Source organism: Onychostruthus taczanowskii, unplaced genomic scaffold (assembly GCF_017590055.1).
Source record: "Onychostruthus taczanowskii isolate IOZ18803 unplaced genomic scaffold, ASM1759005v1 scaffold1, whole genome shotgun sequence".
In the NCBI taxonomy this organism is placed as follows: domain Eukaryota; kingdom Metazoa; phylum Chordata; class Aves; order Passeriformes; family Passeridae; genus Onychostruthus; species Onychostruthus taczanowskii.
The window spans coordinates 31,012,941-31,040,367 of record NW_024496525.1 but is presented as its reverse complement, the minus strand read 5'-3'; the positions used below and the strand labels follow the sequence as shown (position 1 = coordinate 31,040,367).

The following is a 27,427-nucleotide window of genomic DNA, read 5'->3' as shown; positions in this document are numbered from 1 at the left end:
GTCATCAACTGAGTTCTGCACTAGAAGCAAAATCATCTACTGCAGAATGAAGGGAAGACATGTCTGATCTGCTGCCTGTCTTGTTTTGCTGGTATATCTATGCCCCCAGCATTACTCTTGCCTGGGTTTGCTTATCTGTGACCTCCAGAGGCCTTGCAGCAGATAGGATGCTGTGCTAGACCTGCCAAACCTCTGCTCACATCTGTGTATTCCAAACAGCCTGCTTGGGGGGCATTTCAGTGGCACACATTGCAGACAGGAGCTGATGCAGCAGATCTGTCTCCTCCAAGGCATGCTTCAGGGCAGGCTGTGTTTCAGGGGTGATCAGCAGGGAGAAGGAATTGGCCTGTGAACAACAGACCCTGTCCCAGGACTCCTGGTGGGATGTACCACATCTTCTGGCTGAAGGATCAGAGTTCTGATGACTAATGAGAAGAAGTTTAAATATGTTGTGGGATGGAGCTTCTGTCATATAAAATTCATGGTGCTGGCAGGCCATTCTTAATAAATAATTACCCTCTCTGAGGAAGACACATCTTCATTTCATGCTTGTAAAAAAAACAGAAGGGAAAAAGGGATATTTAAAGAATAAGTCTGATGTGATTTTGAACTTGCTCTCCCAGCAGCTTTGTACTGGAATGACACATGAACATTCCCATGAGGAAAGGTAGAGTGAGGGGAATATTACTTTGGTGAGAGGAGGAGACAACTGGTGTTTTCTATTTAGCAGGACTAGAGGAGTTGCATTTCTCACCTCTGCAACACCTTCAGCTTCTGGGATGGCTCTGTGATCTTCAGAGACATGATCTGGGATGTGATCTTCAGAGACATCATGCACAGTGCTGGTGGGATACAGAGCAGGACTGCACAGCTCTCCTGTTACAGCACAGCTGACAACCCAGCTCCCACTGCACCTTTCCTTCTGCTTTTTGTTGGCCTGTGACTATTGTCCTGCACACATTAGTACTTCTTCTGTTACTAAGAACAGACTGTTTTCCTTTGGGCTACTCATAACTTCCATGGGTGTTGTGAATACTGAAATTTCTAAGATACTTGTGAAAGTGCTGTGTACCTTGAGCTAGTAAAACATGATTATGTAGCCCTTCCTTTGTAACATGAGTTCTTCCTCTTAAGGGAAGCCAGATAAATGAAGAAGAAGCTATTGTTTGTTGTTGTTACAAAGGGCTCTTGAGCTAAATGGGACTTTGGCACTAACCACCAACTGCGTAATTTCAGGAGTGTGACTGAAATGGCTGGAAATCTGTTTTTGCTGCTAATGAGTACAGTGAATAATTGTTGTTTTCAGTTCTTTTTCAAGGCAAGATAATAAGATAGAGAATGCATGTGTCAGTGACTGATTAAGTATTTGTGGATTAACTGATTCCCCCCAAAATACAGTTACAGAAAATTCAGTGCAACATCACATGTGAGCTATTGCAGGTTATGGGTAGCCGAAGTCATCTCTATGTGAGTATTACATGAGGGATGGAAAAAAAAATTGGAAGATTTGGGGTGTAAGAAGTTGTCTTCATAATGTTTGTCCCAAACCAGTGGTTTCCCTGGGAGCAATATTAGAAACATGTGGCATATCAACGTTAGCTGATGGGGTAGTGAAGCATGGCTAAGCCTCCAGCCAGCTTGTATCAACCAGGCCATTCCAGCTTTCAGAATATGCCCCACATTCTTAAAACACCCCTGAGCATCCCTGAGTGGCATTATTCCTTTCTGTGTCTTAGACTCAGAGTTGACTTCCCATGCTATGCTGTGTGTAACAGGGCCTGTCCTTTCCCTGTTCATTTGTGCTGCTTCTGTTTGCAGGAGAACCTGCTGTTACCTGCCATGCATGGAAGATGTAGTTTGTGTAACTCCATCTGCAGGCTGTACCTGATGCTCTGTGGCAGCATGGTCTTGCTGGAAAAAGAAATGTTATTTAGAGTTTAGAAGGTGAGATGGATTTGTTCCAGTTGTCTTTGCCTGTGTTGATTCTTTTGAAGTTCTTTTTTCCTTTTGTAGGTACCTGGATGGTACCAGCTGTTACCTGAGGGAGGCAGGATGCTTGGGATGGGAGCTTCAGGCTTGAGATCAATTTCGAAGGACAGATGAAAGTAACTTTAATGAATTTTAGTGTCTGCAATATGTTGGTGGATTGCCAAAGAGGCACTTGAGACCCCCTTATTCTGGGGTAGCAGGTCTTGGGGAAGAGACAGAGACAGAAAAGGTGTCAGCAAACACCAGACTCTCACAGCCAGCTCAACCTCTTCCCTTTTTCTGTGGCAGGAGAAGATTGTCCCCATGCTTTCTTCCTCTCAGCAGCACATTCTGGTGTTCCTTGTGCAGCTTTGAAACCAAGAAGCAGAGGTGTTTCCCAGCTGTGCAGAAGCTCTGGGCTGGTGGTGGTGTTCTGGGGAGGTTGGCAATGAGGATGCTATGTGGAACTTCCCTCCTGCTGAGGTGACTCACCCTAGCAAGCAACATTTGCTGGTTCCATTGCACAATCTGCAGCCCATCATGGCCGTGAGCCATCAGCCATACAGCTGACCCCATACCTCACAGATCACATACATCTGTTTTTTTCATGTGAGTGGAAAGTCAGAAAACCCTTGGGCCTGGAGATGGGTTCCTGACATTCTTTGTTGTGGTTAATTTTTGGAAATTCAGGCTGTGGTTCATCTGTTCTGACGTATGCGTGTCAGTGCCTGAGCTACTCATTCTGAATTCCTTCTGCTGCTGATGAAGAGAATGAGGCAGTGCTGGTGTGCTGCTTGACTGGCCTGTTTTAGATTTGAGAGGAAGGACACTGCCTATTCCTGTGTAATTTTTCTGCTTATAGAAGCAATTTGGATTATCCACAGAGATGTACATTTCTTCACACTGGCCATGCAGTTAGTGGAAGGACTCACCTCCTCAGAACTTGAATAGTCTGATGACTTATGCACTGGGCAAAAACTCTGGATTCCCCAGACAAGACAGGTGAAAGCCAGGCAAGTAAAGATCTGGACACAGAAGGTTCTGGCTGTAGGGGCCCTGTCCCCTAGCTTTTGTCTGATGGATATCTGTCAGGGTTGTGACCACTAACCTGCTAAATGAAAAGCTGGTGCAAGATTTTGGATTTGACTTGTTTTGTTTGTGCCCAGGAGGTAAGAAGAGCTCTCAAAAAATAAACTTGAATCTCTGGATTCAAGGTTTTTTTTTTCGCTGAACTGGGCTCACCTGCTGACTTTTATCTGTTTGCTGAGATCCTGGGTATATCCTTTCAAGAGTTATGAAGACATGCATTTCCTATTATCCATCCAACTCTGCCTGATTCCCCAACTCCCATAACCCTCAGCATTTTTTCTGCTTCATATCCTCATGCCTTGTTACCTGTGTCACTATCTTGCTTTTTCATATTCTGTCTGTGCTCTTGTCTGGTTTCATTTGCTCATTGCTGCCTGTGCTTTGTTTCACTGACCGCCAAGGCATGCAGCCTGCAAGGTCTTTCAGAAGTCTGAATTTGCTTTTTAAAAAGAGGCCCAAGATCTCAGCAGCCTACCCAAATTGCTAAAAAAAACAAACCACCCCAAACAAGACAGACAGGAAAATATACAGTGGATCTTTCTGTGTGCTCATAAATAAAAGTCAGACAATCACATGCTTTTCTAAAAATAACACTCTTAGCAAGTGTTTTGGTAGGAATAATACTGACCTAGTTTGCAGGTTGCCCACGTGCAAAAAAAAAAAAAAAAGTTGGTGAGGAAAACCCATTGCCTGACAGAGTATTTGCATTTGCTGAGCCAGATTTGAATTAAGAGGTGGTCAAACAGCTCTTGTAGTCTCTTCTCTGGGCAATACTCTCAGGCACAAGGTGTTACTCTTGAGGATTTCCTGTGCAGGGCCAGAAGCTGGACTCCTTGGAGTAAGATCCTTGTGGGTCCCTTCCAAAATTCCATGATTCTGTGACTCTTGGTGGCCTCTCTGGAGGTTTCAGTGGAGAGGGGCTCAGGAAATGCTCACTGGCAGCATGGCCCACAGCAGTCACTTGCCTTCTCTATGGGCTGGATGTGTAAGTTGCACCCATGTGGTACAGTCAGTGAGGGTCCCCATAAGCAGAAATCCTCTTCTGCAGCCTCAGTCTGCGATGTTCATGTCTGGAGAATGGGCAGGATATCTCTGTGATCTGTGGACCTGAATTTGTGTATGTGAGTTTAGCTTTCTGTCTTTGTCTGTGGCACGGATTGAAACATTTTGGTGTTGAAGGAAATGACCCTTGACTGCCCAACTCCTACCTGCCCCACAGACTCAGTCTGTGCCCCTGTCCTTGTCCCTGTTGCCTGGACTGCAGCATGGTCCTAGGGCAGGAGCTGTACCTTGGGGCATATGAGAGAGTCATCCCTGTCTGCCAGCTCCTTCTTGTCCCTTCTGAGTGGATATTGTTCAAGTCTTGGCTGGGAACTGTTCTCTGTGGGCAGCTCAGCATCAGTGACAGCAGTGACAGCTGCCATTAAGGGCTGGTATTAAGGTAGCATCCCTCACAGTGATGGACACTCTTGGATTTCCTGGAAATAACCCTAGGAGATCACTGGTTTTTTGAGTATTAATGGTTATTATGCAAGATTACTGAGATGGGCATGTGCAGGGGCCTGATAGGATCTCAGGGAGGTGAGGGCAAAGTGGATCAGCAGCAACGGCTGGATGAAAAGGTCCTTTCCTCAGGGCTGCCTGCTTCCTGCCCCCTGAGCCTACCATTATCTTTACATTATTGAATGCCACAGAACATGCTTCCCCTGTGTTGGAGAGCTGGCAGAAGGAGAAGTATCCTGCATGGCTCACCAGCAGGACATGGCATTGCCTTATTGAGACCTCCCTAGGTTCCCAGGGCTGATGGATGTGCTGAGCCTGCAGCTGGATCCCAGCACCTGGCAGTGCAGGCCCAGCAGCCCTCTCTGGCCCGTTGTGAACCAGCAGCCCCTGATGCCGGCAGGAGCTGCTCCGAGCTGCCAGGAGCAGCAAGCTGGCTGCCCTGCTGTGTGCTCCTGTCCTCCACAGCCTTGGCACATCACAGCCTCTCCACAGCCGTGGCTGCCTGGCCTGTCTCATGTTCTGCAAGGAGGGCTGTAGCCCTTTCCAGACTCTGAAATGAGAGCAGAAGTGTGTCAGGGAGTGTTCTGTGGGGATATTAATAAAGTTTTTATAGCAAACGGATGCCATTGCTTTCCCTTAAGATCATATCCTCTTCCTTATTTTTCCCATCTCTCATGATAAGTGGTACATGAATTTCTGACTCTGAGCAGCCCTGATGCTGGGAAATGCTCTCATTCAAGCAGAGAATCTAGGTCAGCTGCTCATAAGAATAGAGCAAGCCTTCATTGAATGCAGTGGACAGACCTTCAGTTGGACGGGTTTTTCCCTGGCTTGTTTTGTTCATAGTGAGCTCCAGAAGTTGACAGTCATTTTGTGGACAGCAGGCTCAATGCAAGCATTACTGAATCAGTGCGTCATAGGGAAAAATTAATACAATGAGGTATTAACTGTGATTTCAAAAATTTTTTTAACCTAAGATAGGGCCCTCAGTAATGAAGATCTGTATATATGGTCAAGAGGATCTGATTTGGAAGAACATATATAATAAAAATGGAGTTTGAACTTTTTCTCTGATTTTGCATCTATAAATAACTGCTCTTACATATGGCATCTAATTATTTAATTGTATATGCAGATTAGAAAGTCATTTACATGCTGTCATCAATGACAGCAACTAATAGCACTGGCAGTTATTTCCAGGAACACATGGTAATGCCAAAGGTTTTAAATATTAGTCGGTATCTGCCATATATCTCAATAACTCTCCCCATCTCCTCCTTTCAAAAATGTTAGAATAAATTAATAATCACAAGGTGCATCTGCTTCTTCTTGAAGCTAGTTGCAGAAGATCTGTTGTATTATATATTTTATTTAAAATTGTAGTCCATCTTGGAGTTCCTGATTTATCTGGCTGTGATGGCTCCTTGAGACTGGGAAGGAAGAGGAAAGAAAATGTTAATATGTCTTTTTCTCCATTTTATTTACATATGCAGAAGGTGAGGGAAGGCAGTTGCAGACATGAAAGACTCAGGTCCCACTAGTATGAAGTGTCATCCATAGACATTTTTATCCAGAAGATATTTAGCAGCTATTTAGCCTTGCTTTTGTATATACTAAATTGTTACCCATGGTAAGGTTAACAGGAACCAGGGACAGGGAGTGCCCAGTTCATCTTCTTGTTCTCATCAACAAAATCAGTGCAGTAATCTTTTTCCTGATGCAAAACAGGTTTTGAGCATGACAGCTTATATTTTTGCTGCCATTTTACATGTTTTGCCCACAGGTGTAAGGTATACTGAGCTATGAAGAGCGGGGTAGCAGCCAAGGAGACCTCAGTGAACATAAACCTTTATTGGCCTTGGATCTCCACATTAAAACCTTATGCAGAAAATACCATTATTGACCCATTTATTCAAACAGACAAACTCCAAGGCAGCTGCCTGAAAATCCAGTGATTTTGTGCTGTGTCAAGATCAGCTGTGTTCACTTAGTTTGCACTTGATGTGATTTTCGGAGGTTTTTGACTCCAAGGTATTTGTTGTCATGTAGTTATGGAGTGTACAAACACCACACTGCACCACTACTTCCTGCTCACTAAACAGATGTGTACAGCTAAGAGGCTGAATTTGAAACAAAAGGAATTTGTCAGTTACTTAAATTCTTTGTTGCAATGTGGCCTTAACGATCTTTTAACATTCATTTTCAAGAATGGCTCTTGGCTTTTGACAACCAGTAAATAACAGTGCAGGAGATCTAAGGTCCTAACAGTGCAGATAACGTGCTTGTCCATGATGGGGAAAAAATAGCCATTCCTCTTTAAATTTGCTCAATAATTCAGAAACGTCCTTCCAAGTCACCTAATTTTGGTTCCTCGAGGACCACATCTTCCTGCTTTGCAGGGAGAATCTTTCTGTGAGCGAAGAAGGCGGCAGAGTGGCTGTGACGGAGGCGGCAGGGGAGCAGTGCCAGAGTGCTGGCAGTTGGTGCTGTGCAGCTCTCGGGAGCTGGGGAGTGTCTCTGGATCTTTATATAGCACTGCCTCTACTCTGCTGAGATGTGGGAGGCATTGGAAAGATGAGATACATCCTGATACTGACAGCAGATGCATGCATTACAAATACTCTTCCCTTTCCTTTACCTTGCCTGTTTCCAGGTTTTGCCCACCTCTTGTTTTCTTGTGATTTCTTTCATTCCTGTAAGACAGGAACGGGTCTGAAAATGTTGAAGACCCTGAGGCAGCTTCCACATCATGAAACAGTGCTGAATTTTCTAGTGGCATTTCTCTTCTAAATGCTTTTCTGGTTTTGGAAGAAAACACAGTGATGTAGTGTAAATGTTTTATCACCATGTATTTGGGAAGCCTGCTTTATTCAGCCTGAACTGATGCTAATAAAAATTTAATGCTTCTCTTTGTGCTCATGAAGAGTTCCTCCCCAGGGTATTTTTCTGAAATAGTTTCAGAGGATGATTGGTTCTCTCCTAGGACCCTTTTGGGTGCCTCTTGCTGCAGCAAATCCCTCACTGTAGCTAGCAAGCTCCCATGCTAAGATTGCAAAAATCTTTCAAAACAGACCTTTTAACAGTGTGATTTGGCATCTTGGATTTGCTGAGCTTTACCAGGGTTAGTGGCTAAACTAGGTTACTGCTCACTGTGGGGTGGGAATGGAGTTTTTGCTCAGGTTGTCCAGAAGTGACAACAGGAGACACTTTGTGATGAACATTTCTGAAGATTAACTGTCTATACAAAAGCTGATCTCTTTTCTTCTAACTCCTCTTCTAAATAACCTGTTCAGCTATAAGGATAAGGGCCCTGAGTAGTGTTGTTAATATACACCACCCCATACTAATACATGTATTAATATATTGATATATTACTACATTACATATTTATATGTCAATGTAGTAATATAAAAATGCATATTTATTTAAATATATTGATATATCAATATGCACCACACAATAGCTCCTGTGTCAGTGCAAGTGCATGGGGCATTCCTGCCTTAGTTTGTAGCCAGACACACTTGCAGTGAATGTTGAGGGGAGAAACAGCTGAGTTTTGATATTTTGTCAACATTGAAATGTGCCTGGCTCCTGTCAGAGGTCTTGGGGTGTCCTGGCAGCTGATCTGTAGATGTGATTTTTAGCTTCCAGATGGTGTCTGGCAGATGTGCCTGTGGAGCCATGTCAGTGCACTGGGGGTGAAACACTGAAGACTGGAATTTACACAATCACTGGCCTCTTGTGGCAGCAGAAGAAGCATGTAAATGATGTAATGTAGATTTTCAGTCCCAAATCTCTGCATATGCTGCTCTGAGTAGGGCCGTGGGTACAGATGTGTGTAGGAAGTTTCCTCTGAAATTGAATGTAAAGTTTTTACTGCTGCAAAGAATTGATGTAAAAATGCACAGAGGAATCTTGTTGATCTAAGGCAAATGAAGAGACTCAGAATTTTAGGCTTCTCTGTCCAAATGTAGATGGAATATTTATAATACAAATTTTCCCAAAAAAAAAAACCGTCTGGAAAAAATCATGGATCATCTTGAAATGAGACATGGTAGTGGTTGAGGTAGTGTGTTCTTCACCCCACTAGCAAATAATATCCATGATTAATTTTTTTAAAAAGCTCTTTCCATTCCTAGGAGACCAAGGAGCATTTAAGTTGTAGATTTCCTCTGGCAAAGATGCCCTTGGAGCTTTCCTTGGATAACTTCAGATAACTCATAAGATTACAAACCAAGCTGTTGGGTGACAGCTCTTCAATGTGACCAGACTGGCAGCCTGCAGTGCTGTAGTGTTTTATGTGGCAGAAAACTGCTGAACACTAAGTTGCTACTCTGAATAGTACTGTTTCAGTCTTCTCTTGCTAAGTGGATCAGGTATTCTCAATGCAAGGAATTTTAGGGCCACATCACACTTCTATTGCCTGACTCTTTACAGCTATTTTTTGCAATTTTGGGGATTTTGTGTTTTATTTATTATTGCTGCTATTGCCATTTTTGTCGAAAGAGGAAGCATCTTCCTCAAAGTAATGCTTGTTTCATTCTGAAAAGTAAAAACATAATTAGGAAAAATCCCCAGGAATTAGCTAAAAATGTTCTAAAGGAACAGCAAAGTAGGCTACTAATTAAGTGAAAATTGAGGTCAGTTCGAAATGGGGTTCTTACAATCAGAGGAAAAACAGAGGCAGTGCAAAATTTTTATATCACATCCAATGAATGTTATGTTTCAGTGTTCAGGGCAGGGGAAGGAGCAGTATCCAATTCTTTGGGGAACTTATTCTTTGGGCTTTAGTGTGGTTGCTGAAAGTGCTGGGACCATGCAGCATCTCTGTCAATCCATCTTCCTGTCCTCTCTTCGTAAACCAAATTCCTCCAGTTTCAGATAAATCCAGAGAAGGACAGAAGTTTCAGATTAACTCTTCCAAAATGGGATAAAAATCAGTGCCAGAGCAGAGAAAGGCTATCAAGCAAACACATTCAGGAAGAGAAAGGAAGAAGCTTTCTTCTTTACCTTTTGCTCCAAAATCAGTGCCATGTTTGGGGTGGCACAGATCTCAGGCGGTGAGAGTTTGCAGCCTGGGGCTGGGAATCATTCTAGGGAAGCAACTCTGTTTCATCTGTTGCTATAGGAGAGGCTGCCTGTATTAAATATTTGTGCTGCTTTATTTGCACATGCACACAGGTTATCTGGAGAGTACAGGGGATTTGGTGAGCACCAGAGGCAAGAAAACCATGTTTGTGTACCTTCCGACTGCGCTGCCGGGTGGAGCCTCTGATATGAAATAAAGGCTGAGTTCATGCTGTGTTCTCTTCCTTAGCCAGGGCACCGAAGGTCTATCCTCTCATCAGATGTGGATGTTTATGAAGTGTGTAAGGATATACTATTTTGTGTGAGCCACCTTCTCTCAGTTTGGTTATAACTGGCTTTAAAACTGGTTAAAACTGACTTAAAATCCACTCTTGTGCATTAGGGCAGGGGATCACATGAATACACAGATACATGCAACCTCTGGCTGCATCGTCTTGTTTCATAAGGAAGTGGAGTTATCTTTAGGAAATAAGAATTAATGTATGCTTCTCACAGGACGATAAACATCTGACTGTGCACAGTAGGCAAAGTCACCTCTTGCATACAACCGTGATGGCAACACCAGCTGCAGTGTCAAATGTGAGGGGAAGGTACTTTTGTTTCTTTGTTGGTTTGCTTGTTTTGTATCTCTCCAAAACCCCCTACCTTGCTTGGAATAGAGACTTGCTCTTTGATTGCTGATAAAATTAAAGGAGCTGTGTGTGAGTGGAGGAACACATTGACTGCAATATAGCTTCACAGAGTGGTTTTACATCCTAGGAGTCCAACATCTTTCTGTGCCATATTCTGCACGTTTTATCATCATAATTAATATTCCTGTCTGCCATGTTTCATGCCTTTGGTTCAAAGTGGTGGAAAGTGCCAGCATGTTCTAGAAATAAAAGAGGGAGGTGAAAAACCTCTCCAGATACTGCAATCCACCTGCCTCTTAGAACCAAGTGTATTTCATATAACAGATGCTGCTGAACACAAAGTTTCCATTGTCTATGCCTGACTGTGTTCATGTGATATCTCTGCAAAGCAAGCAGGGGCATCACTGCTTTGCTGGAATTGGAATATTAATGTAATTGGACTCTTGCAAAGTCATTTAATTTGTTGTGCTAATAGTCTGACTTCATCCAATAACATGAAGACCAAACACCTATTGTTCAAGCCAGGCACACAATCCACTTGTTATGAAGAGATTTTATCTATATAGGCAGAAGAATTAGGAAATAGCAAGATAAAGGGTTAAGTCAACAGGGAAACAATATAAAAATTTCTCCAAGATATTCACTTGTTTAATGGAAAATCCCAAAGACAAAGGAGTTACAGTTTTTCTGAGATAGGAAGACAGAGTCTCAGTGATGTGGGGAGGCTGTGGACTTTTCTAGGAGCTCCAGGAAATGAGGGAAACTCCTGAATGCTGAGGATGTTCCTAGGAGACAAATTGCTTCTCTTTCACAGTAAGCATAGTAAGGGTCATGGCAGGGAAAATGACCCTGCTAGGAAAATCCCACTGTGGATAAATGAAGGCATTGAAACACCAGGAAGAAGGAGCGGGCTGGCTTCCAAGAAATGGCTTTGGAGGAAGAAGAAAGTCATTTTGTACACCTGACAAAGGAGTTTGTTCAGAAGCAGAACTGTCCTTGTTCTTGGTCCTGTGTCCTTCTGGTTTCCTATTGCCCTTCTTTCCTTGGAATGGCTCCCCTTGGGTGAGCAGCTCAGGAGCCCATGGAAGGAGCAGATAAAATGTGGCTGTGCACCAGTTCCTTTGCCCAAACCGATGGTTTTGGACAGCAAACAATCGCCTTTGCATTATGGAAACTCTTTGTGAAAAACCTCTGTTCTAGTTTGATCGTGACACTTTTATGTAAAGGTGTATCTTCCCTGTGAGCTTTGCCTGTCTTGCCATAACAGCACCCATGGGAGCCCTGTGCTGGATGATGTTCCTAGAGACTCAAATCATTCCCATGTTTTAACTGCAGAATCTCAGCATTAGAGACAGAGGGGAGAGGCCTGTAGCCCCTGTGTGTGCTGTTAAGGCACACATGCCCAGAAAAGCAGGCTGCTGCTGGCCTCTGGGCAGCTCCCTGGTGCCACGTCCCTTCCTGCAAGAGTGCATTCCCCCCGGAGAAAACATCCTTCAACCCAAAGCCACTGTGGGCAGGGGTGCAGAGTGGGTGACAAGGGATTGCTGGGGCATCACTCCCTGCTGCTGCTGGGCTCAGCACCTTGGTCAGACTGACCATCCCCGCCCTGCTGTCCCTTCACAGGGGGCTCCTGGCTGCCTGCTGCTGGAGGCATGGCTGCTCTGCCTCTGCTTGCCCTCTCATCTTGGGGAGTGCCTGACATTCCCTTGATCGATGGATCAAGTGGTCCATGGAATAAGAGTTGGTCCTAGCCTCAGGATGTCAGTCCATCTCTGCTGTCACTCCCTGCTTTCCACAGGCTTGTATTGTATTCCCTTGAAAGAGGCTTTCTGGGAAAACACTGCAATTCCCACACATCATGCTGCCACAGTTTAGGGCACGATCTGCAATTGTAAGTGTGTTCAAAATCTGTGTACTGCAGAGAGTCTTGCCTTCAGGACTGGCACTTTGACATCTAATTTCCTTCCAGAGAGAAGTCTAGGGAAATGGTTTTTGTTAGAGACAGGCTTCTTGGAAAAATGCTGATGAAGTGAAACATAAACATATTGTGTTAGAATTTTCATGGGAAAATATTGCTGAAGGGTTTCAGCATGTCTGGAATTTTCTCAGTACTGACCCTCTTACTCCATTTTGTATTCATATACTGTGCAGCTATAACATTCCAAATGAAACATTTTAACTTCAGCCGATTAAAAATTAAGGTCAAAATGGAATGTGTATAAAGCCTCTCCATTTTCAACTTTATTCACAAGCTGGGAAAACACTGTATTTTGCAACCTCAGTATTTCCTACTGGCAGCAGCTCAAATGTGTGACCACTGCTAGAATTTCTGTTTCTCTTTCCAAATGAAATGTATTTACTTCCTCCTCCCTATTGTTACTAATGAATCAAACAGCTTTGTGATAACATGCTGGTGGAATGAAGCACTGATAAAAGAGCCAGAACATAACATTTATGTGGTTTCCAAGAAGGAAACTAGTGGAATTTTACTATCATAAAAATGTAGAAAATCTTGGAAGAAACTGCAGGCACTAAACCCAGAAATATGAATTAACATACTTGAAACAGTCTAGATGATGCGTGGAAAAATCACCCCTTAAATTCATACCTCTAAAATCATTGTTGCATAGTGCATGGTTTTGAATCGATACAGCTTGTGATGATTAATAGAAACTGTCCTCAGCTGATTAAAATCCTCAAGTTTTTTGATTTAATCTTTATAATAACGGAATGGAGAATTAAACCCAGTTTGTAATTGTCTTGCAAGAGGGGCATGGTAAGAACAGCATTTCAACTCCTCTCCAAGTTCTCAAGCAATGTATGGACTTAAAAGAAATCTATTTTAAATGCAAGCCCCTGGATTGAAAGGATACTTTCTGTGGAGGAATTTTTTCTGTGGTTTATGGTCAGAATCTTTAGCAGCCCAATATGGATCTCGTGCTAAGCAGACACACACCTCCTTTTTCTTCACTTGTGGATATTGGCTGGTGAACTGATCCATATGTGTGCATACATGTATGGACACACACACACACATATGGTGGATTGCTGCAATATGATGCTGCTTATATCCATGTGTGTGTGTCTATAAATTTAAAATAATACATAATAGTGTACATAGTTGCTGGAGTATTGCACATTCCAGAAGGCTGAGATTGTTCTTATCTCCTCTGAAGGGTGTTATTAGAACTTGGAAACCAACACCCATTCTCTGGGCCTTTACATCCCTGGTGGCTGGCACTAGGCTTGCAGGGAGGTCAGGGAAAACTTGGCTCCAAACCCAGATGTGATCTCCGTGCCAAAGGAAAGCTCAGGTGCAGCCTGGGCATGCAGGGTGGGTGGAAAAGGATGTGTGCTTCGTAAAAGTTGTTACTAATCAACTCCCTTAAACAGATAGGATTGTCATCAAGATAACTGGCAGTGCAGGGATATTTTAATAGTTTACAAAATGCCAAAAATCCCCCTGGCTTTCCCCCAGTGGTTGTGGTTAGATTATGAGTGAGGTTTTTGACATTATTTACCCAGAAGAGGGAAAGATTACATAATAGGGCTGGCAAGCCTATAAAAGTGTCCTCACTTGGCACAGACAGGAACCAGGTTAGACTTTTTCAAAGGCAGTTGAAGCCTGTAGCTGCTCAGAAAAAAAATAAGTCAGAAGAAGAGAGACCTTCTCTAGGAGATAGACACTACTATTACTTTGCATAGAACTGTTTCTCATGTTTTCTTTTGATAGTATTCCCAGCTGGACAGAAAGCACTTGAATCTGCTTGGATCATGCAGAAGAGAAAGCATTCCTGGGCAGCCTTTGTGGGAGGAGGCAACAAGAAGGGGGAGAAAATGGCTGGGGAAAATGCAAGAATACTGCCCAAGGCCACACAGGAGGAGAGAAAGAAGCAGGAGGCAAAAAGGAAAGGGAAATTGAAAACCTTGGCAGGCAAATTGCTGAAGACTGTGGTTGGTGGGAAGGAAACAGTGGAGAAGGCTGGTGCTGAGGATGTGGCAGGGAATTTGCTGAAGAGGCCAAGCAGTAGGAAAGGAGTGGAGAGAGGGACGCCTGCAGGTAACCTTGAAGTTATCTCTGGGTCCAGGCCTGGATCTTCTTTGCCCCTCCCATCCTGCAGGCTCTTGTTTTTCATCAGCTTCTGGATTAGGTGCTTTCCACTCTCCTCCTCCCCATCCTTCACCTGAATTCTTGTCCCTTCTGAACTCTACACTTGCTACTCTGGGCAGTTTTGTATTTCACTTTTTATTTGTTTCACAAATGTTTCTCTTTACTGTTCTTATTTTTATCTCTGCAAAGACTCCTGATGTGTCTTGTGAGAATGATGATGTATGTGTGGCTGACACCCCAACCATGTGACTGTGCTGTTCCTCCACAGATGGGAGGGGAAGGTGGGTTGCACACAGCCTGGCTGTGCCAATTAAACGTTTCCCATGTGTTGCATGTATCAAGGCAGGATGGGTGCAGCTTGTAGGCCCCTCCTGAATAACTTGCCAATTGTTTTACTGAACATCCTTGCATCAACCCTTCTCCATTTCATGTCATGTTCCTCCCTCCAGTCCTGTTTGATTTAATTCTTACTTCACATATGGGATGCTTTCATAGAGGAAAGATAGGAAGGATATAGGCAAAACATAGTGGAAGCTCATAATCCTTTCATTCTTCACTCTACATCCAAAGTTGTATCCTGAATTATTTAAGTGCCGCTGCTTCTGGCTTTACTTAACTTTCCCTGAATTCTCATCAAGTTCGATTTGTCCTCTGGGCTCTGCTCCAGATACCTTTGGCAAACCTTAACCCTTCATTGCTCAACCTTGTAATCTATAAAACACATGGAAAAAACCCTTCAGCAATGTGCATCTGTTGTGAGAGTACATTTAACTCTTGCTGGTTGACTGCATGTGCTAGGTGAGATACATTGGAAACAAGCAGCACTGAAAATTTTCTTTCCAAGGGAGCTTGCAGCATTTTGGTCCTTCCAGGGTTTCTGTAGAGGAGGCAGAGAATTCCTTCCAGGCTTGGCTTTCTGTTGGCTTGTTCAGAAGATGCCCCTTTTCTTCTGGACAGAAGGTACACTTGTTAAGGAAGAGTGTAATTAATAGACCTTCACTGCTCACATGAGGAGGTCTCTGGCATGATGGCAGAAAGCTGCAGACTAATCTGCAGGCTTGGTTAACCTGGAGGAAAAAGGATGAAAGAAATTTAGAAACAAAAATGTGCTTGCCTTGAGGAAACTGAGAGGTGCTAGTGCTAGACATTAAGTGGGCTGATCTTGAGTAGATCCTGAGGAATTCTGGAATAGATATAAACTAGATACTTCATAACTTGGATATTAAAGTGATGGTCCTATAGACAAGTGAACAAACAGCAGGTTGTGTTCTTATTCTGTTGCAGAGGAAACTATCTGCAGATTTATTGAGCAAGGAAAATTTTTGGAAGCTTGTGAACAAATTCATAATCTGGAGCATTCTGGAAATGATGGTTTGAGAAAGTCTGAATCACTTTATGTGCTGCTGGCTGAACGAATGTGGACTGTAGTGGGAGAAGCACTCAGTGGAAGTGATAGGATGGTCCTGGAGCCATTACAGTCAATGGGGGAATCACTGAAGTGGGAGAAGCAGAAGGAAGCAGAGCGGCTTGGCAACGGCCTAGAGACAGATCCTGTTTCCACCTGGAGCCCAAACTTCTGGAGAAAAGATCTGGAGGAAAAGCTAATTCAGTACATGACAGCCCAGATTCCCCCGTTTGCTTCCTCTAGTGACACAGATGAGACTGCACTAAACCAGCACCTGAGTCAGCTGGAAAGGACGTTTCTCCCCAGCCTGGAGCACAGCAGTGATGCCTTCAGGGACGCAGGGCTGCTCCTCACCTACTCCCGCTGCTGTCACGCCTCTTTGTGTTCTCACCTTGCCACACTTACTGACAGCAACTGTTTCAGCTTCAGCCAAAGCCTTTTAATTTATGGATGGAGCATTAAAATGTACAAAAGGTATGTGTGAAGGGCTTTTTTTCCTACATTTTTCTATCTCTCTATTTTTTTTGTTTCTGAGAGCAGTCCCTGCTTCCTGATAACACAGTGATGATCAGGACTCTTGCTGAGTTTAGATTTGCCCACTGCCTCTTTTATCTTCTGTGCTCTCAGAACCAGAGCCTTTTTTAATTGCAGTATTGCCTCTTTCTAAATCCTTAATACCAGATTCATTGATTTACCTGAGGTGGGCAGATATTTTTCTGCTGGACTGCTGTTGGACATGCACAGTTTTCTGCTTTATTGAACAATTTCTTTCCTTGCATCAAGCCTTTTTTAACAAGGTCCATAATACTCCAATTACCCCAGAGTAATTTTCTCTGGCCTTTATGTCAGCATGGTGCTCTATGGATTTCTCTTGTTTTGCCCTTAGTTCTCCCACTGCTTTATCTGGCTTGTAGTTTTCCCAGCTGTTTCTGTATTTCCTTCATTAGTGTTCAGATCACAGGAAAAACAAGGAACAGATCATTAAATTCCTGCCCAAGTCTGGGGAAACAGATATGGCTTTCTCTCTGAAGGCACATCTGGGGCCCTTTGGCCCAATGTGAATTCAAAGCCTATGGGTATCATCAAAGCCTGAAACTTTCTTGTGATTCCTTTTTTTATGGTGGATGAGGCGTTTGATTCTCTGTGTCCGTGGTTTAATTGCTATTTGGCAGCTCCAATCTACTTATGCCTAATAGTTCTTAGCCTTTTTGGATTATTTGATTGCTTTCATCCAAGCCCGCAGCTTCTCTGTTCCTTGTATTAATTACACTTATAAACCCTTGATTAGCTCATTAGCAGCTCATCAGGTAGTCTCTTCACCCAGCCAGCTCCCGAAGGAGGGAAACAGTGTGGTGGATACACCCTGACCATCATCAGGCACATGGTAGATGTGGTCAGGAGGCATCCCTTTTACTGCTGCTTTTAAAATGGTAAAACTTCGGAGTAATTGATTTATTAAATATTGAAAACTTTAATAAAAGTGGAGGTGAAAAATAATGTAATTTAATTATATAAAGTAAAGTTAATATAGGGGGAAAATGTATTATATAAATGCAGAATCCCTTCAAGAAAAAAACCAAAACCCAAACAAGTAAGAGCAGTGACTGTATTAGTCAGATGGTAATGAAAAAAGTAGAAATGAGAAGAGCAGAGATGCCAAACTTCAGCATTTGATTTTTCCTCTCTAAATACAGTTACAACCTCTATGAAAGCTCATGCACAGATTCAGTTGTCTTGGTATGTAGCTGCTTCTTATTCCATTCAGAAAGAGTATGTGACACTTGCAAAATTGTGCACTCATGCAAGTGTGCTTGGGAGACTCTCCCCGAGCTTAAGAAGGAATTGAGCAGCAGCAGTGAGGGAAGGGGAGAGGGGAACAAGCAAAACCTTAACTTGGGCAGCAAATGTAGGAAGAAGGAGAAGAAACAGCACAAAAGAAAAACTGGCAAAAGGCCATTGTCAAGATCATCTACTGTGCTGTGGCTGCCCAGGCTTGGCAAGCACTGCTGGGTTCTTGCAGGGCGCTCTGTTTGCTTAGTGTGAGGCTGTGGTGCCAAGCAGGGGTGCCAGGCAGGCGATGCTGGGGACCCGCGGGAAGCTGCCCCTCTGGCTGAGCTCTTGTTTCTGCACACAGAGGCAGCCAGGCATGTGTGAGACCCGAGCACAGCCTCTCCCTTGGTGCACAGTGCCTCGTGTGGATTCTTTTGAAGACTGAGGAAAAGTTACTTGCAACTGCACGGGTAAGAACTCAGGAGTTTTACCCCAATCTGCTGATTTTATTCCCGTGGTTTTAAATTAAGGGGTGCCCTTGTTAAATAGCCAGCTCTGCTCAGGTATGTGTGAGTCCCAAGGTCTCCATCATGACCAAGTTTCATTGCAGAGCCCATGCGTGAAGATCTATGATTTGTTGCTGCCAAAGGGAGGCTGCCCTGTCCTTGCTCCTTAGCAAGGAAATGCTGGCACTTTTGCAAATCTCTCTTCATCCCACTGCTGTCTATTCAGAGAACTGCAATCTGCTCTGATCAGAAGCCCCTTTATCTGGAGGAAAGGGAGACTATGGGTGAAACCCACTTCCTTATTGAGGGCCGTTTCAAAATGTTATTCATCTTCTCTCCATCTGTTAATGATCCCATCATTAACAAAGTGTGCAAAGTTAGGTTTTCTTACAGCTCCTTTGCCTCAGTTGTGCAGGATATTGAGGCTGCTAAGTTTGCCTGTGTGTGGACCCCTCACAGCCTGTTGGACTGACACTGCTGATGTTAGAGCAAGATTATTTCCAGAGCTCAGCACAAGAAAATGTACAGCTGGTACTCACCCAGCAGCCCTCCACAGAGAATCCTGTCCTGTGATCCCACGGGTGACCCCAACGCTGTCAGCTGCAGCATCTCTTTCTTTTCTCAGCAAAGATCCCTCTTTGAAGAATTCTGTTGAGACATGTGGAATACAAATGAAGGAGGGAAGATGTGTTGTAGCAATGGGGAGTTCCAGAGGAAACCACATTATTTGGAAAACTCAGCGGGGCCCCTTTTATTCAGCTAAAGCTGAAATGCAACAGCAGGAGTTACCACACTCAGCTCCCTTGCTTTCCATTTCCACCAGCCCCTGGGGAGCAGAGGAGGGGAAATTCCATGGCAAACTGCTGAATCATCCCTGGGAAAGTACTCTAAATTGCAGAGATTTTCCTCAAGAATTATTCCCTGAAGAACATGAAAGTAGTCATAAACATGGGAGTGGAAGTACCAGCTGGTGACAATATGCTTAAAGCCTACTGATTTCAGGGTTTAAGTGTTTTTATGGGCTGTTTTTAATCATTACCCTGGGGAAGACCATGTGTCCTCAAGCTCTTTTTCTAGTATTTATTTCAAAGAAGGAAGTGACTTAACTCAGGGCAGTGCCACTGAGGTTATCCTAGAGCAAGTCACTGAGTCATTGACAAGCCCTCAAAGATGCTGACTAATGGTGATGGGAAATGTAACTTTTTTTTTTGTTGTCTCTAATGTAATAGCTGAAGAATGCTTTTGCTTAACCACGGGCTTTCTGTTTTCCTGATACACCATGTGCTGAGCAGGCTCACCTCAATCTGGTTATGAGCTTTTGTGCCATGCTGCCCTGAGTTTTCATGCCACCTTGGATCCTGAAGCATCACAGCTCTATGTGGTGCTGAGTTGTACAGAAAGAACAGAGCTGGAAGTGCTGGACAGTGTAGCACAGCACTGCCCCAGCTCGCTTCAAACCTGGCCAGCTTGGGAACAGCTCCAGATTCAAGCTAATGAGCTTAAGTGGACATAAGCTGACTCCATATGGAAAAATCATGGATGTCTCTTCAGCTCAGTGGCACAGCTTATAAAACCTGCTTTATCCCTCTATTTCTGCTTCTAGGGTAATTTAGCCCTGCATTAAGCTAATATACAGGAAGTTGTTATTGAGCAAATATCCTGCTGTTATCTCTTAACAATTGTCATATATTATTGTGCCTAAATCACATGGTGTGTTTTTTGCCACTTCAATGGATGACTAAAATTTCAGAATGAAAAGATCCTGACCAGAATAAGCTATGGTCTGCTTTGCTTATGAATACCCGGCTTATCTTTGGGTGTGGCAGCCTGATATCTGTGTAAACTAAAAGCACTTTATACAGAAATGAGTGGCAAGAACTGTGAGCACATCTGAAGGTGCTGCACCCCAGATATCACATGGGGTTCAAAACCACTTTGAAACTCCAGTGTGGAGAACTTGGTCAGCTCTGCGTGCAGGCAGCATTCCCCTCAATCTGGATACACCTGGGGCAGGGGAGCTTTGTGCCTGTGAGGTTACAAAGCTGGTGAACTGAAAATGCTGTTGCCAACAGTTGGGTCGCCAATTTGTCACCTCTGCTCTTGCTGCTCTGGGGAGTTTGACAGCAGTGCAAGGCAGACCTTCCAGCATGATGCCAGGGCTCATTCTCGTACTCATTTACACTGACCTGCAAAGGATCACTTGGCTCTGTGTCTTCTCCCCACCACCCCTCTATTTTTTCAAGTGGAAAGAAGGAGAACTTTGTGTTCTGCAGTCAGCACAGGTGTACTGACCATCCACGGATCTGAAGCCTTACAACATTTTGGTCAGACAGGAAGAAACAAGAAGTGAGCTGGGCTTGTTTATTGCAGAAGTTTTGGTCCTCTCCACATTGGAGCTTTGGTGCTGGTATCACTACAAGAGCTACAGACAAGCAGGCTGTTTCTAATGCAGACACATAATCTGATCCAAAACAACTAAGTGCTGTCCTCAACAAGTTATTAATTGCCTTGCAGTTCCTCACTAAGCCATGCTTTGTCCCATTGTGGGGGGCAGGCTTGAAGTGTTTGTGCAGCTCAGCGGGGATGTGCTATCTCAGCACATAGTGTTCACACATTTGCTCACAGTCAGGTGATGGCACTTGTGAGGAAAGAAATTTTTCTGGGTTGTTTACAACTGCTTATTTGTCTTTGATTAACACTTTTCAGTGAATATGGGAGAGGAGTTGTTTTGAATATACTTTTGATGAAATTCTTCAGCTGACAGCTACAAATTTCCTAATTCATCAGCCAGAAAAGAACAAAGACCAAAATGGGACATCAGACTTTACATTCCTTGGAGGAAGATTCAGAAATGAAAGAATAAATAAGCAAGCCAGACTTTTGAGTTTAAAGCTTCTATAAAGGTCAGATCATGTTTTAAGCAACAAGCCGTTTCTCTGCAGTGCTAGTTTTGTTTCTACAGCCATTCAAACTAGCAAAAACCAGCCAAGTCTTGGGAAATTTCCCATCGTGCAGCCCATGGGGCCCATCTCACCATGACAGTAGCTCTAAACACTAACCCGGCTCCTCTTTGCACTCACAAGTCCCTGGCTCAAGCAAGGAATGGTTTTAATTAATGCTGGCTGGTTTCTGTGGATGCTGGTTGGAGAGAGGAAGGGTGGAAAATCTCAGCTACAGTAGCTGGCAGCATGGAGATGTATCTAAGCATTGTTTTGCTGTGTGGGCGCCTTCACTTGAGCTAAGCTAACTAGGGAAGACTGTAGATAACCCAAGCTGACACTGGGATGAAAGAAAGCTGCAAATCATTTAAACTCAAACAAACAATGTAGAACAAAACAGAGCAATGTTATTGGGTCAGCTGGAAAATAGCCAGGCTTTGGGTTAAATGAGACAGCCAAAAAATGGAGGCAGAAATTCATCTAGCCCAAATGGATAATGAGAGGCTGGGAAATCTAAGTCTTATGAATGCCATTGTATCTTAACTGTACTTTTTAATTTCCTTTTATCATTTAGAAGGAAGTGGGGAAAGCACTGAAAGGAGCCTTTGATCTTGGGAAACCCCCTTGTGCAGACACCACAGTCATTGAGGTAAACTGGGGGGAACTGAAAAGCTCCCAGTCTTTGGGGCAGTCGTGTTTTTGCACACAAGCATGCGGGTGTTTGGCAAGACCCAGTCTAAGCTCAGTGTGTTAAAAGCCTGCAAACTGGCTGCCATGCTTAAGCTGTGTTTGTTTGCTCCCAAACCTGTTTTTCCCCTGGGCATACATAAAGGAAAAAATACCTTCTTACTAAATTAAGGAGAAGCCTGAGCTGATTCAAGCTGAAGCTGCATTTTCATACACGCTCTTGGATCTTTATGTAACCTTTTGGAAAGTCGTGGTGTGTGTTACCCAGGCTGCTCTGTGTGAGCTCTGCAGAGCACTTTTACAGAAGCAGGGAGAGCTGCTGAGCCGTGGCAGGGCCCCTTGGCTGGCAGTGCAGACCGCAGGCAGGCTGCTCCCTGCTTGTCCCTGCTGGGATGCTGCCCCGGGCAGAGCAGAGCACAGCAAAGGCGAGTGCTCCAGGGCACGGCAGGAGCACACCCTGCTGACTCGTGAGCAGCATGTACTGTGGGCAGAGGATGTGTGGATCACGACCTGCAGAAGGATTAAAATAAATCCTGGAGTTTACATGTGGGCTTAAGTGAGGCTGGAGATCAGGGGCATGGCTGTGGGCTGTCATGACTGTGTCTTTCTTCTCCATTTCCAGCACCCCAGTGGCAGTCCCGTTTCAGGCCATGAGAGAGGGAAGTAGCTCCATGGTCCTTTGGGATGGCAGGCAGCCTCAGGCATTGGAAGCATTGCAGATCAGCAGCAGCTGGTTTTCCTTGTGAGGATACAGCTTTAGCTAGCAAGCACAGGCTTTTCTGGCCCATCTCAGACCCAAGCACCAAATGCAGAGCTCACATCAGGGACTGTTTCCTCCTTGCCTTGCCCTGTACCTGCTGGATCAAGGGAGCAGTGATGTGCCCAGTGATGTACCTGTGCTAGGGTGATGTTCAGTTACCAAGATGTTTTTTTCCCTGCTCTTGGCTCAGAGTGGAAAGTTTTCTAACAAGAACTAGGACAAAGCATGGTTTGAGTCCTCATATCTGTAACATCTGGCCATGCTTCAGCATGAGTGGATTCCCTCTGTTGTGTATGCAACTGACGGGTTTGAATGCTTTGGGGTGGGTGATGGAAAAGCCTGGATTAATAGGAAAGCCTTATGAAATTACCACCTCCTCAATTTTCTCAGGCTGACACTTAAACTTCAGATAGAAAATGAACAAGGTGTCATGGAAACTTATCAGCTGTGGTTTTCTGACACTTTGGGATGGTTTATTTCATCCAGCCCCTTTGGGTGAGCTTTTGTATCTGTTATAAGCAGTGGAAAAACCCATTCATGATGTGAGTCACCCTTTGTCTCTGGCTGAGAGCACTGTGAGGGCACAGCATATGGGTCCATCTGTCTCCTTTTATCCATCTGGCTCTCCTTACAAGCTTTTGTTTCCACAGAGCAACTAATGGGCAGCATTAAGTTGCCACCTGCTCAAGCCTGCCTGATATGGGGTGAATTTTGAGCTGTCTGGCACAGCCCACCTCCTGCAGACACCTGGGCCACCCAGCTGGGGTCAGTGGGGCAGGACATGTGCTGTAGGGTTTAACACACAGAGCTGGGGCAGGTGTGAGTGCTGGTGGCTGGGAAGGTGACACCTGCCCTCTTCAGGCATCCCATGTAGAGCCCCTGGCAGAGGTGCAGGGCACACAGTTAGGTCTGCATCACCTTCTTTTTAGTGGCTGCACCCAAATTTATCTGTGAGGATGAGTCAGGTAGAAGCACAGATGCTCCTGCAGATGGCAGGTCCATGTATGAGCTGAGCTGCCAGGCTGGATGTGGCCAGCAGAGAATATCTGCAGGGACAGGCTTTTACCCAAGCACAGGCCTGCTGACCACAACAAAAACAGTGTAGGGTTAGGCATTACAATAAGGCTGATGAAAAATACATTTATTTCCATGAGGACTCTTAAAACTGATGCAGAAGTTGGTACCTAAGGCAGAGGGATTTTCTGCAGGGTGAGCAGTGAGACGGTTTCCTGTTCATTGCATAGGGAACAAATGACTTGGCCAGTTCTCCTCTCACACATTGAAATCCACAGATACTAACAGAGAAAACAGAGGCTGCCAGGCAAGTCAGCGAGAGCCTGAGTGAGAAGGTGGAAGCTGAGTGCCTGGAGGAGTGCCTGAGGTTCCTGGAGAGGTAGGAAGGATGCTCTTTTCCTCCTTGGTAACATTCCTAATGCTCAAAAGAAAGAAACCCCAATGAAGCAGCTGGTGATGCTGTGTTAACCTGGACCTTGACGGCTGTTTCCCATTAAGCTGTTACCTGAGAGACAGCACTTCACTGCTGTTTGTGTGCTCAGTATTTGTAGCTGGACTAAAGCTGAGGGAACAAAGTGCATCTGGAGTAGCTGGGACAGGATAAAGCCTTAGGGGGAGTTCTGGAGAGGCTCAGACCTTAAACACACCTGGGAAGTTGGGCAGCCAAGTGCCCAGGCCTGACCCTTCCTACCCTGGCTGTGCATCCCAGGCACAGTGCTTTCTGCTGCTTCTGTGTCAGGGTGGAGAGATCTGCTCTGTCCTGGGTCTCACAGCAGAATGAATGTCTTCTCATCTGGCCTCTCACCACTTCCTCTGGCTCCCTCCATCTGCTTTTTGTTCTTGGGTATTTCTCTCCCCATGTATCCCCCGCAGCAGAAAATGCCAGGACTGCTGGTTTAGGTAGTATTTCAGATGGAGATTTGATTTAAGATCCTTGGCCCTCCACATGATGAGAGGAAGGAAATTCCTATAAAATGGAGTTGTCCAGAAGCCCTTTGTGAGACTGAGACTGACAAAGCAATTCAGAAACCTTGTGGGTTATTCGTACACAAGAGATTTTATTCTGCAGCTTTATTGGCAAAGCCTGGGTTGCTTCCCAGAAGGAAGTGCTGCAAATGAACCTCCTGCCTCTTGGTCCCTGCAAAGGTACCCAGGCAGCTCCAGGGCTCTCCCTGCTGTTCCTGTGTTTGTCTTCCTCCTTAGCTGGGCAGGACAGAGACTTTGTCATGCTGTAGATCCCACCTGGGGGATTGAAACCATGAGATAAAAAGACAGTCACAGAATATTTCTTTAGTTTGCTATTGCTGTTAAATGTGTTATGGAGCACACCAGATTAAAGTGTTCTTCCTGTTTTAATTTAGCTATGAAGATGAAGTAAGAAGTTTTCTCCAGCTTGATGGCTGCCCGCAGATCTGCAGCAGCTTACGAATCCTGGAGAATTGCTGCCTTCTCAGGTTAGAAAGCAGAGCCTCATGACATGGGGAGCAAAATGAGTTTTCTGCTGGTCTGATCTCCTTCTGACTCTGGTATGAGGCCAATCTTGCCTTCAGCTGGGTATGGTCATCCAACCCTGTGCACACCAGCCTTTAAACACGGAGAAGCCAGCTGCTGTCAGCAGGACTCCAGCAGAGCTGCCCTGGCTGCCCCAGCAAGAGGGAGGCTGAGATGGGGGCTGTGACTGTGGCCAGGGCCACAGGGCTGTACTGCCACTTTTTGCCTGCTCCCAGGCCCTGCAGGTGCAGGGGTTGCAGCCATCTCCCCCTTCCTGCACTGAGCAGGAGGCAGGCAGCAGTGCTGTGTCAGGGGTGGGGACACTATCCTGGCTAACCCCACTGTGGGTTGTGATAGCCTTCCTTTCCCCAGCCTCATGGTCCTCCAGCAGGAAAGCCTCATAAAGGTTATGCTGAGATGTGTGTGCTACTGCACTTGGTAGGTGCAATCTTAAGTGCTTTGCTGAATGAAATCCCACGGAATACGCCAGGCTCTCCTTGGGGTTGCTAGGAAGGAGGGAAGCAGTAAAGCACAGAAGGGTGGAGGAGGATGTTTGCACCTACAAGCTAATGTCAGAAGCACTTGAAGCAATGGAAAAAACAAGGTTGCTTCTCTTCTTCCTGTGTAAAGTTATCCAGGGATCTCTGGAGTCAGCAAAATGCCAAAATCCAACATATGCACAGTGATTACTTGACAACAGAGCCTTGTGTTGAGCCTAGGTAGCTGCTTTGTTTGTTGTATTTGCATGTAGCTGATGCTGGATCCTAGACTGAATACTTATGAGAATCTTTTATGTAATCCTTCACAGCTTTACTTAGAATGAAGTTGCACACTGAGCCTTTCCAGAATGTAGAATGTCTGGTTTCAAGCTGGTGATAATTTTAACCAGGATTTGCTGACTGGAAGACTGTTCTGATGGAAGATAATTGTTTGTCTTGTATTTGTAGATTGTCAAAGGCACAAGGGATGCTCACCCAGATTCTGTTTGTCAAGGCTGCTTCATGCTTGCTCATTTTTGAAAATACTAGAATTTTTATTGGTCTGATCTCACTAGTGATGGGTACAGGTGGCATTTGCATGCACTGAGCTTTTGTGCCCTTGTGGCAGTGTCTTAATGAGAACAGAAATGCAGATCTCTGAGCTGGCTTTGGACCTGAGCATGTGTCCATTCAATGACCCAGGCAGCTGTGTTGGTTACAGTAGAGTTTTGATCTGAGAGAATAGCGTGATTTGATCTGATCAATACTTTCCATATTTATTTTTTTTAAACAGAACTGTCTGGCATAAGCTAACATACATTTGCAGTGTCAGCACTGATCAGAATGTTAAGGTAAATGGATTTCTACACAGGATGGAAGATGATATTATGGAGCATTTTCTGCAGACCATCACTTCTAAAGTCAAGGTATGGAAGACCCATTTTAATTCTGACTATTTGCAGACCATATGGATGGCATGCACTTCCCTCTCATGTCCTGATTTGGAAAAGGTGAAGCCATAGTTTGGCCTTCAAGCCTAGTACTCTCCTCTGCCTTGTCAGAATCGGTATGTGGACAACTTCACATTTTCCAGGTTTTGGACCCCAGTTTCACTGTTTGTAGCATTTGCTGTTGTGCTGCCCAGACCCCAAAAAGTTGAATTTCACCTGGTACCTATTCATTCCCAGCAGCTGGGCATCTTCCCAGGACAGTGATAATTCACAGAGCCCAGGGCTGTGCTGGGTAGTCAGGAGGTAGAGAAGGCTGAGCAGAAATGTGTCCCTCCCCTTAAGATAAAGTCCCCTCCCTTCACACTTTCTAGTATTAGTCTGTTAGCCCAAACACCCTTCACCCTTGTGTCTGGAAAACACAGAATTCCAGGCTCCTAGCAGCGTGTGATCCTGTGCATTTCCCTGGGAAGCTCCCCTGAGCATCTTCAGCCTCATTGCACAGGCTCCCTCGGGCACGCTGGAGGCAGCAAAAGGAAAATGACAAGAGAAACTCTGGCTACACTGTGCAGTTTTGGTCTCCAGAGCTCATTGCCAGCCTGTCCCATGGGTCCACACATCTATGTGGGAACAGGGGGTGATTTTGACAGAGCACCAGCAACACTGGGGGGGAACAGGAGACCCAGGGCCCAGGTTTTCAATCTACCAGCTTTGAGCTTAAGAACTTAGCACATCCTTCCTGAGTTGGAATTGTTTCTTTCTTTCATGTTTTGATTTTCTTTGAAATAAAAACACAGGATGCTGCAATTGGTGGAGAAATCTGTTTCCAAGAGCAGAAAGAGCAAAGACACAATAATCTGTGTCTGTTGTTTGTTTGGTGTCTCTACATGTGCACCCTTTGACTCTGTCTGTTTCTTTTCCTCAGGGAACACTGAAGGACCACTTCAAAAAGTGTGACAGTGGTTTTGACCACATCCTTGAGTCCTTAAAGCAAAACTTTTTGACCTTTGGGAAGAAAAACACAGATACCTATGAGGT

General features: G+C 44.7%; 1 protein-coding gene across 1 annotated transcript; it reads left to right on the top strand.

The window, feature by feature from the left end:
• On the top strand, nt 1-27,427 carry LOC121334958. Its single transcript, XM_041402629.1, has 8 exons — nt 1-438; nt 728-1,944; nt 14,014-14,340; nt 15,676-16,270; nt 17,931-18,036; nt 21,586-21,660; nt 26,236-26,368; nt 27,315-27,427. Exons 3-7 carry the CDS (start codon nt 14,055-14,057, stop codon nt 26,248-26,250), a joined length of 1,077 nt encoding a protein of 358 aa, XP_041258563.1. The 5' UTR covers nt 1-438; nt 728-1,944; nt 14,014-14,054; the 3' UTR covers nt 26,251-26,368; nt 27,315-27,427.

What these genes read in the sequence shown, in the direction of transcription:
- LOC121334958 (XM_041402629.1), top strand. Translation starts at nt 14,055, where the DNA reads ATGCAGAAGAGAAAGCATTCCTGGGCAGCCTTTGTGGGAGGAGGCAAC. An exon ending in GGAGAGAGGGACGCCTGCAG is followed by an intron (nt 14,341 to 15,675) that starts GTAACCTTGAAG and finishes ATTCTGTTGCAG; the next exon opens with AGGAAACTATCTGCAGATTT. An exon ending in AGTTACTTGCAACTGCACGG is followed by an intron (nt 18,037 to 21,585) that starts GTAAGAACTCAG and finishes TTTATCATTTAG; the next exon opens with AAGGAAGTGGGGAAAGCACT.